This window comes from Ptychodera flava, chromosome 21 (genome assembly GCF_041260155.1).
Source record: "Ptychodera flava strain L36383 chromosome 21, AS_Pfla_20210202, whole genome shotgun sequence".
In the NCBI taxonomy this organism is placed as follows: Eukaryota; Metazoa; Hemichordata; class Enteropneusta; family Ptychoderidae; genus Ptychodera; species Ptychodera flava.
This window is the reverse complement of record NC_091948.1, coordinates 9,017,555-9,029,114: the sequence shown is the minus strand read 5'-3', so window position 1 is coordinate 9,029,114 and position 11,560 is coordinate 9,017,555. Positions and strand designations below refer to the sequence as shown.

General features: G+C 40.4%; 1 protein-coding gene across 1 annotated transcript; it reads right to left on the bottom strand.

Moving 5' to 3' along the window:
- Positions 1-569: 569 nt before the first annotated feature.
- On the bottom strand, positions 570-8,253 carry LOC139121316 (uncharacterized). Its single transcript, XM_070686105.1, has 3 exons — positions 7,960-8,253; positions 5,781-5,853; positions 570-2,390 (listed from the first exon to the last, which is right to left on the bottom strand). Exon 3 carries the CDS (start codon positions 2,370-2,372, stop codon positions 912-914), a length of 1,461 nt encoding a protein of 486 aa, XP_070542206.1. The 5' UTR covers positions 2,373-2,390; positions 5,781-5,853; positions 7,960-8,253; the 3' UTR covers positions 570-911.
- Between the last annotated feature and the right edge of the window lie 3,307 nt (positions 8,254-11,560).

The following is an 11,560-nucleotide window of genomic DNA, read 5'->3' as shown; positions in this document are numbered from 1 at the left end:
GTCTTTTGGTTTCTTTTGGGAGCATGTAGAAATGCTCAGACTTTGTTATGCAAATACTGCTTGTATCTAATACCTTTATCATTGTAAACAGTTTGTAAAATTTCGACTCCAAGTCATCAGTAACGGTAGAGGAAGATTTTACTGGTTCGTAAAAATCGCTCGCCGTCGTTGTATCTTTACAAAAGAAATGAGGAACAATATATGTTTTTCTCTGGCTTAAGTGTGAACTTGAACTAAAAAAATGCAATAGTGTAGTAATACTGCTTTGAGTAAAATGTATTGAGTTTACATAGAGTTTGGTGGAGGGACTCTGGTATTCAATGTGTACAGCAAGGCATGGCTGCCGCATTAAGTGTAGATCGTCGCCGGACTCTTACTAGAAGCAGACAGAGCGTCTATATAATCATTTTAATAAGCAAGTTGACAAGTGCCTGCCTTAACCTCAAGTAGATACACTTTCAAAACTACCGGACTATTGGAAGTCCGTTCGAATACTGAGTCATTCCATTTTCCGTAGTTTCCCCACCCCTGAATAAGAAGAATCATACAAATGAAACGATCGCACAGCCTTCAATATTTTGACCAGACACAAAGTTCTGATTTAATCATGATTCGTACAATAATATAGAATCAGATGCAAACGATATTGACGAAATACATAGATGCTGATTTCACTATTTATGCAATATATAAAAACCATTTCCTCCCCTAAACCAGCAATATGAATGAAATAAACCAGTAAGAAAATTAGGAAATTTCAAAGGTTAAAACGAGTTAAATACGATTTGGTACAATTTGACCAATCTACAGGGCTGCATGGTTACATTTGGTCCGGATATTAATAGTTAACAATCTAAAATTCGTATAAAAATCAGCAGATTTCATTATGTCTACAGAGGGCGACATCACAATCAATAACATGTATATTGAACCTCAAAGCCGTGACAAGCTGCCTGCCATGCAGGGTATGGTGCAGACCGCACGCAGAGGAACACTGAGTCGTATTTATCGAGATCAAACTGTTGCCCGCGTGTATTCGCGCCATTTTCATAGAATGTGAACAATTCAGGACGTCTCCCGACGGCTTCCAGACCGAGCTCATACGCGCTATCTCCAATAACGCCCCAAATGCCACACTGGGAATGGCGCTCATTTGACACACCGTTGTTGGACGCCCAGATCTTCACAGTTTCTAAGGACTTCAGTTTATCCAAGGGTTTATTCACGTGCTCCCAAACGACGGCGACTTTATTACCACTTCCATATCGTCCAATGTACTCACCGTTCACAAACGTCTTCTCTGATTGGTCTCTCGCGCGAATCACTTTGATCTTTTGGTTTTGGCCTCCTTCTTTGACAGTGTACACCTTAGGCTTCGAAGTCGGTACGTTTGGCGGTCCCGGTACGTTTGGCGGTCCCGGTACGTTTGGCGGTCGCGGTAGTTTTTTGTTCTTAGTTGCCAACCAGTACTTAATGAACCAGAGCTTGAGATTAATTGCGTTGTGAATCATCTTGTAAGCCTTGACCTTGTTTTTTGATTGAGCTAGTTGAGTATTTTTCTCATTCTTCTTCTGTTGCAGGTTTTCGAGACGCGTTTTCTTATTTTCACGCTTCGAAGGTAAAGAGGATTTCAAATGACGCTTGTCGTGCAAGTCGTCTTCATTTTTCTTCAGGTTATCTTCACTTTCCTTTTTCTTCTTTTGTGCTTCGTCATGCTTTTGTTTAGCAATGACTACTGCTGCTGCCGCAGCTGCAATGACCCCTGCAGTGATGATCCCTCCAATAATCGTCCACCAGTCAGCTGCCTCGGCTGCAACGGCAGCGCCCTCGGCCGCAACAGCTCCAACAACCTCCTCGGCGGCTACTGCTTCGGCGGCGATGGCCTCCCCGACGGCGGTTTCAGCTGCGGCAGCCGCGGCTTCCGCTGTTTCGATCTGAGCCGCAAGGGCTGCTTCCTCTGCGACCAGGGCTTCGATCTCTGCCTCCAAAGACGCAATACCTGCATCCATGCCTTCGATGGATGTCTCTATAGAGGCTTCGGAGAACATCTCTGCAGCACCTTGAGACGCAGCTTCCATACTTTCGCTGTAGAGACCTTCTACCATGGTCGGTAGCTCCATCTCACTTAACTCGGCTTCACTTGCGACACTCGAGAACGATTCAAATGTGTCACTGATTTCGGATCCGTCTGGTAGAGTAGTTGATATGTCCGAGGCAAAGTCCGCAAAGTTAATATTTGGAAAATTTTCGGCTGCCAGGAGCTCGTCAGCTAGAGAAACAAACGGTTGGTCTCCTAAAATAGCTTCGAACTCAGCTACGAGTTCTTGGTCTCCGTTTGCAAAAACGTTCATCATTTCTATCGCACGATCCATTTCTGTCGATTAGCAAATCTGAAAACGAATAAATCAATATGTTTTCAATGAAATTTTATTCACAAACGTTAATTCCACCCCCGTGCCCTGTTCTTACATCTGCGCAACTCGCAACATCACATTTTCAAATCTATAGCTAAGCTTATGATGCAATTAATTTAGGCGATATCGATGTCAGGGAGACATGTAATTTCGAGTCGCGAAAGCCTTAGCCATTCTAATAACCTTATGTGGTGCCAGGGCTGGACTGACCACAATACCCGCTGTCCGAAAGCAGTGCAGTAAACGGCCAGGGCTGGACTGACCACAATACCCACTGCCCGAAAGCAGTGAAGTAAACAGCCAGGGCTGGTAACCGCTGTCCGAAAGCAGTGAAGTAAACAGCCAGGGCTGGACTGACCACATTAACCACTGTCCGGAGACAGTGAAGTAAACGATGCATGGGATCCATTGACCGATGCGCTTACTACACCAGGCCAATGTCACTATAACGTATGTGACGGTGTCTTCGGTTAATTCTGCGCTCGTAAACTAGAAGAGCGAAGCGGCGACATTCATCACGGTGATTCATATGACAGTGGCGACATTTTATACTGTGGATATGTTGTCTAGGAATGTCTGGTATTTTTTCACTCAACGTATGTCAGTTGATCGTCGATCTTCCTTACCTGAATACACATTGTTGTGTAAAATTGTTTATGTACAACATGTACAAAATACAGCAGAATGTAATGTTCCTAAGTACTTTTTTCAGTAAGTTTAATAAATCTGAATAAATAGATATGAAACTGCCGTGACGTGAAGCCTTAAACATATTACCTGTTAGAATGCAAGCTTAAAGGGGCAGTTCTCAATCCCTGGTTTTCAGATTAGTTCTTGTTGACATTGAGTACATACATGGTGTTAGCCCTTTGTTTTCCATCGAAAGTGTTATCAAGTTAGTCAATTTGCTTTGAGATAGAGCTGAGAAATGCCTTGCCCCTGTACGGGAGTACGCGCCTCGAAAGTGAGGCTTAAACTTTGGCTGAAACTTTCCTCAATGAAACTTTCAATCATTCTTTTACTAAGGGAGCGTTCAGTTTTTACGGCCTGGGGGGGGGGCGGCAAAATCTTGTCGCCGGTGTTCAAAAAATATAGACCCCCCCTGCATTTTTTGTGAAAAAAAGATGACCCCCCCTTTGTCAGACGAAAAAAATTGATGAACCCCCCCCCCCCCGAAAAATAACCAAAACCCATATGTCAAATTTACCCGTATGGTTTGGATTTGAACTCCGGTACGCGGCGCACTTTATTCGATGCCAGTGCACAAACTTCTCAGCCACATCCATTGAAACGTCTGTTAATTAGGACGACTGTAAGGCAATTTTTAACTTCATTTCCATAGACAACTCATGTCCATGGACATTGTATAAAGTAAACTTTATTGGAGTGGTTCGCCAAAGGCAGCCCTCCAGTTAAGAGGGTCATGGGCCATTACGTAAAGTCAACTTTATTCTAGTGGGCCACGCTGGTAAAGAGGGTCGATCATGGCTATTGCATAAAGTAGACTTTACTGGACAGGGCCGCTGAAAGCGCGCGGCCATTACCATTATTAAGTGCGTGATCCCAGGGTCACTCAAAAATGTTTCTGATACAAGCCGTGGCTTCAATTTGGAATTTTACGGTAAGATTGCCGTTGGGTATTACATAAAAGCAATTTATTGTAGTGGGCCGCCAAAGGCGGCCCGCCGGTAAAGAGGGTCAATCATGGCCATTGCATGAAGTAAACCTAATTGGAGTGGGCCGCCAAAGGCATCTGCCCGTTAAGAGGGTCATGGGTAATACATAATGTATATTTATTGTAGTGGGCCGCCGAAGGCGGCCCGCCGGTAAAGAGGGTCGATCATGGCCATGGCATAAAGTGAACTTTATTGTTGGTATTATGTTTTTGAAAATGTGGTGACCCCCCCCCCTTTCCTACCAGTGAAAAAGCGATGACCCCCCCTTTGCGGATTCCAAATTATGATGACCCCCCCCCCCTGGATTTTGCCGGCCCCCCCCCCCGGCCGTAAAAACTGAACGGTACCTAAGTGAAGATTAAATATCAGGGGTCAACGTGCAAAGTTTGGTACAGGAGAAACAAATTACCTAACATTTAATTTACAGATATTTGAAATTCAAAATGGCCGCCACCCGTGTGTTAGCTCTGTGGAATTTTTTTCGAAAAGCTAAGACTGTAAAAATAATTTTACCCTAAGAACTTCAAAATGAGCCGCACAAGTGTTAGATCAGAAAAGAATTGTGAAAATTTGAGAGTCAGAATAGCTGTCCCCGAGGTGCATTCTACCCCGGGCACTGTCATAGAAAAGGTGTACGGGTATGTGCTACCCGAATGGGTCACTTTTTCACTAAAAAATCCCTAAACATGGGTCGATTTTTCGTCCGAAAAAAAAATCCGTAAGCATGGGTCGATAACAAAGCAAACGTCCTTTGCCTTAGGAAAGCCTTCACATGCAATGGAATAAAAGTGAAAATTCCGCCAAATTTGTCAGCAAATCCCTGATAATGGACCATGTTTTCGACTTGGGCGGCACATTCCCGTATGAAAATATCAGGAGTACCCCTCCCGGGATTCTACTGTAAATGGACTGACTGTATGTGCAATAGGATGTAAGAAAGTGAAATGCAAAAGCTCCTTCGAGTACTGAAGTACTGCAAAACCATGGTTCATATATGACAGAATAGATGATGTTTAACTCATAGCCAGCTAGTAAGAATGGCTACTTGGGGCTAATTGGCTCAAAACGCTGACTGGCCAAGAAAATTAGCGGCGCGGAAAAACACCGGAATAGCTACCAAATGTATCGGTAACAGCTAATCAAACCTTGAATGAGGTACACAACAGCAAATTATCCATTTGTCATTTCCTGTGGGCTTTGTACTTTCAATTGCAGCTATATCCACTGCAATATTTTGAAGTATTAAATAATTGCAGCTGAGTAGCTATGAAATATCTTAAAAGTTGGCTATATTAGCAATTCAGCCATCCAACAGTACCACAAGATGAAAAACTCTTACTATTTTTAACAGCTACATACCAAAACTGAAGTCAAAGTGAAAACATTAGTCGGAAATGAGAAAGATCTTCTGGTGCATTGTGCACGTTGCAAACATCGTTTGTAACAATGTGACCATGTTAAAAAATAAGATATCAGGCAACAACAGAGCTCCCCACGTATGATGTACCTAATTAATTCGGCATACCACACCCAAGGCAGTGCACGGACACGCGAACAATGCACATTTGGAAATTATATAAGCGTGAGAATGCTGCCATCGCGCATTGGACCTCGGACGATGGATGAACTATATACCAAAAAAAAAGCAATACATGAAACGGTCATGTTGTATTTAAATTAGCATAATTACCTTATGTGTTGTCGAGACTCTTATGAGAGAGCGCACCAAAATGGCAATGTTCCTTGGAGGATCGTGTGGGCGACTGGTGGAGAAGAGGAGAAACGGAAAATATTAAGTATGACCTCTTGACCTCAACCACAGGAGGCGCTGAATAATTGTGTTAGCCTTTGCAGTTACATAAAAACGAAATACTTTGTAGCTTTATATGTAAAGACAAGGACAGTTTGGTGGTGTATTATACATATGGATGAAACATAAAAGAATGCACCCAACCATATCTGCAGGCAGTTCTTGTAATATGTATAGTAAAAGAAAAACAATATAATATAGTCGCTTGTACAGGTGACCATCGCAAGTGAGCAGAGCGCCTTCATCTGCTACGTCTATGTCATTATCATTTTATGGCCTTGTTTACAAGTGAACTTTAAAGTTGGAAGAGAATATGATAATGAACGACGTTTTGGTATTTTACATGATAATGACAGACTTTGTAGTTTATGTAACAACTACATCGAGTCAGCGACCGCCAAGTTTTAATTTTTGTGAGAGAAATCGAAAATCTTTGAGGAATGTGTTGCCTCCCTAACAATGCCGCTACTTTAGTAAATGAATGTTTTTTTTTATGTGCCAGGTCCGTAACGTGTGTGATTGCTCTTGACATTTGAGACAGATCAATGTCACTTGTGATTTTGTTAACGTTGTTGTAGTATGGTACGACTCCGTCCAAATCAATAAGGGCCAATTTTGATTCGTTGATTACCAAACCCCAGCTTGGTTGATGTGTCGTCGTGGTTATCGGCTGTGACAGATAGCCGAGTCGATGAGCGAGATCAATAGAACGGAATGATTGGAAACTTAGATGAGTTCGCCATATCAATCGCAAATAGAATCTACCGTAGTATGTACGATCGGTTAGAGATCAGCTTTTTCACAGGACAGGGGTAAAAGCCGAATAAAATATTTCGAACAATTTACTGAGATGTGTCTCTCATTAAAGGGAGGGTGTCGTCGGAACTCTGCCCAGGGACCCCTACGACTGATATAAATACTGTATCTAGGGTACGTTGGCGATTGATGAAAGTTAAAACGTGTTTGTTAAAATGAATATCGTAAAATGTAAATGTTGCAGCTATGTTGATGTGATGCATCTAGATATCATGCATGGAAAACATTGTTTGTAAATAAGAAAGTCGCACACGCGCAGTTCCGACGACACCCTCCCTTTAGTACAATTGTTTATGTGTCACGAAACGCCGAACATAGATCCACCGATGTTACCGCTATGTAGGTGTTACGATAATTCAATATTTTTTTTTCGCAAGTCTTGAAGATTTCTTTTAGAGAAGAGGTTGTAATTTTATGAGAATTTTTACGGACCGAGAGTGCGGAAAATATGTTGTGTCGTCAGCGAAAACTATTTGTCTTGTAAATTGAACTCAAATATCACGACTGGATTGTTAAAGTTGATTTAAATTACAATCAAATTTTGGTTCCGCAAGTCTTTCCCATGCACCTCACTTTCCGAGGTGTCACATTCCAATGGAATTGAGAGTGCTGTCGCTTTAGATGTCGGCGTTACTCACAAACATACCATAAATACCAACAGTGCTACAGTTTTTTGATTCGGCATTTCCTACGAAGGCAGATCATCAGCTAATAAGCGTCCGCTAATATCACTAGCCATCAGCTAAAGATCCCTACGCCATTTCTACAATGTTTCACAGCTTTAAACAATCGTAGTTGAACAGCTACAGAATATCTCAGCGTTCGCCACTTTGGCGATCCAGCAATCATGCTCGTTTTGCGGACAACGCACACGATGAATACCTACATAACAGCTGTATAGGAACACTGAAGTCCACAAACGCATACATTGCACCAAAATGATAATTTTTGAGCAATATATTCTGGTATATCGTGTACTAGTACATTGCACATATGGTTTGAACCGATGTGTCTTTCAAAATACGATATCAGACATTATCTGAGTTCCACGTTCCCAATGAACTTGGCAATATCACTACATACAAAGGCCGTGCAGGAACACACGAACATTGGACAGGTGCAAATTTAGTATAATTCCTTCGCGCAAATTCCTGCAGACGATGGATGAATAGAATGAATGTCCGAAAAGCAATTCATGAAAAGAACATGCTGTTCATATAAATAAAAATAATAGCATAATTACCGAAAAGTTGTTGAGACTTGGATGCGAGGGAGCACTAAAATGACAGTCTTCCTTCGAGGATCGTCTGATCGTCTGATATAAAAAAGAGAGAGAAAAATCACCATAATTATATAGTGTTTAGCGTGACCTCTTGACCTCCAACACAGATGGCTCTTAATGATTGGTGATTGCAGTGTTGCATAAAATAAAAGCGAAATCACTCATCACCTCCGTGAATGTGCGTCTCCGAGCCCAACGGCCACGTCAATAGCTCTACGGCCTTGTTTACCAAGTTTTCTCTGGAAGCGAAACGTAACAAGTGAATGGCCTTTTGAACAGTTACATAATATTAGCAAAACTTTGCATTTTATATTCCGTCCTTTTGAGTCATCGACGTAACGACCATTATGAGGGATAAACTTATGTCGAAAGTCATTGAGGAATGTATTTCCTACGTGACAATGTCACTACTATAGTGAACTGCTGGTATTTTTGATCTTGACATTGAAAACGGCGCAATGCTATTTGTGAATAAGACATTATGGTTGCAGTGTAGTATAACTCAGTCCGAATTTATTCGGAGCCAAATATCAACCCACTGAAAAAACCGACTCAGTCCGGGTGATGTGCCATGGCTGTCTACTGCAAATATACTTGCAACCAGCCAGATATAACTCAATTGTTGCGGGATAACTTACAGGGCAGTAAAATATCAATCCAAAAAGTAATTAAATATGCTGAATGATACCAGCTAGGATGTTCTCTCAACAGTCACGTCATTGCTTTTCATGCATTACGGAACCACAGTCGTATATCCGAGTTTACAGAGCTTCCCTTAGGATTTTCAAACCTGCGTAAGGCTGTACGCAAATGGTTTTTTATTTGCATAAAATGTATCAAAAATGCGTACAATTACATGTAAGTATCAATAAAATAGCTGTGTACGCCATATCGAAAACTAATTCAAAAGTCAATTAATAAAGTGTTCAATAAACATCAGCAGTGACAATGTTTTTTCTTTGACGAGTTTTACAATCGATAATACTCTTCTGTTCTATTCTCTGGCGACGGTTTTTATTTCTTACTAATTATTTAGACTACTAGTCTACTACTTCCGACGATCTCTTTGCTACCTGAACTCTATCATCGCTAATCTGAAGTCAAATTCGCAAAGTTTTGGGCCTTTCATGGTTATCACCATCAGTTCATTTATGACATCTTCACTCAGACAACTACGTTTCCATGTTTTAATCCTGTTTTGGGTACTGAACCCACGTTCACATGGGACAGATGAGACTGGAATCATGGCTGCAATTATGGCCAACTTTGCAAAAGTTGGAAAGAGTTCACGATAATCGTTGTAAAGAAGCGTGCAGACCGACTATTAAACTATTGTTTCCAAGTCTGCTTAGCATTAGCTTAAATTGTTGATTTTCGACGCGGAGATCTTCAGGGTTTACAAGTACGCATTTGTCGCAATAGGGGAAAAACATGTTGGAATGACGACGAACTATTGAACACGTTACATGCCCATTAGTAAAGCCTTGAAGGAAACAATTGACGAGACATAATTGACAGAATGTATAAGACAAAATATTGCGAAATAATGAACATTTTTATCAGCAGATATTGATTTTCAGTCCTGGATAAACTACGCAACGACTGGAAACCACGTGTGCTCATTTCTTTGTTATGGAGACTGCGTTTTTTTACAATGTGTATCGGATTTTGCGTACTTCAGAGTAATTATGCGTGAAATACGAAGAATTTTGCGTTAACGGAGGCTCTGGTTTAATAGCACAGTGTGGGCGTTAGGATTATATTCGTTATTCGGGACGACTTCTTCAAGGAAGAAGAGTGCCGCTACAATTGTTATCTTGGGAAATTTCCATGGACTAAGAGTATGCGGAAAACTTGTTAAGGTTGATTAACATTACAATCAGCTCTTTGCTCTACAAGTCATTCCTGGAAACTCTCTTCGAGGTATCACATTCTAATGGACTTGACGGTGCTGTTGTTTTAGATGTCGGCATTACTGTCAAACATGTCATAAATACCAAGAAGAGTCCGTTAATATTGCATGATTTTTAGAATGAACATGTAATTGTTTAAAAGTTTGGTCCAATCGAGTATATGAGATTATATCTTTGGTTCAATCAAGTAGTTTTTAGTCAATGATAAGTTTGGCGTGATAGATCCACCGTTGTTACCGCTATGTAGGTGTTACGATAATTAAATATTTTTTTCGCAAGTCCTGAAGATTTCTTTTAAAGAAGAGGGGTATGACGGTTGTAATTTTATGAGAATTTTTTACGGACCGTGAGTAGAGTGCGGAAAACGTGTTTTGTAGTCGGCGAAAACTGTTTGCGTTGTAAATTGAACTCAAATATCACGACTTGATTGTTCAAGTTGATTTAAATGACAATAAACTTTTGGTTTCGCAAGTCTTTCCTGCTGATGTGCAGCATGCTAATAAGGTTATCTCTGATTGGTCCATTGTCTCACTATTCACAGCGACTTAGGTAATCTATTTGTATTGTTTTAATTATGTTGCTAAGATTCAGCTTCCCAATTGGATGACAGCTTCTTCAATGCTGCACATTAGCCCAGTCTTTCCCATGCACCTCTCTTTCCGAGGTGTCACATTCCAATGGTATTGAGAATACTGTTGCTTTAGATGTCGGCATCACTCACAAACATACCATAAATACCAACAGTGCTATCGTTTTTCCATTGGCACTACCTTCAAAGGCATAATCAGCTAAGGCTGCCCTCACAAAAAACGGTTGGGGGGGGGCTGGAGGAATTCAGGGGGGATTTGAAACTTTTGGGGGTAGTAGAGGGGGGACTTGAAAATTTTGCTCTACCTGTAGGGGGACTTGGAATTTTTTGGTTTCCTTTTATGTTTTACATTTTCCAATTCAAATTTTTTGTAGGTAATTCAATGAAAAATGAATACCATTTTCATGATGTCATTCAATTGTTTTAATGTTTGTAAAAGTTTAACAAAATTTAGAAACCATTTTGTTACATTTCAAATATCAAAGAAAAAAAATGAGGTCACGTTGCTTGATTTTCTAAATTTTCCCATTCTTGTCATAAAATAATACAAAAGTAAAACTTTGAACAGTAAAGACTAAATGAAAAAATATGTGAATAAATGGAATTATTTATTTTTAACCAAATTTGCCATTATTACACCCAAAATTTCAAAGATTAAAACATTAATATTTTAGCCTTCCAATATTGTCAATTTTGAGTAGCATCTAATTCATATATGTCTTGTACTTTTGAAATAAATTTTTGGTAGGTCACTGTTCTCAGTTTTTTACAATATGGCAATGGAAGTATCACATTCCAATGGAATTGACAGTGCTGTTGTTCAGAGATGTCCTCATTACTCACAGACATATCATAGATACCAATGAACGTCAGTTAAAATTGCATGATTACAGCATGAACATGTAATTGTTTGAAAGTTTCGTCCAATCAGATATATGAGACTGAGTTTTTCGTCCAATCAAGTAGTATTCTTACTTCTAAGCCGATGATAAATTTGCTTTTGAGAGAGACTAATTTTGAAAGCTGAATTTCCATGTACAAAGATAGATTTTTGGCGGTC

Coding starts and splice junctions, on each gene's coding strand:
- LOC139121316 (XM_070686105.1), bottom strand. CDS start 2,372: ATGGATCGTGCGATAGAAATGATGAACGTTTTTGCAAACGGAGACCAA.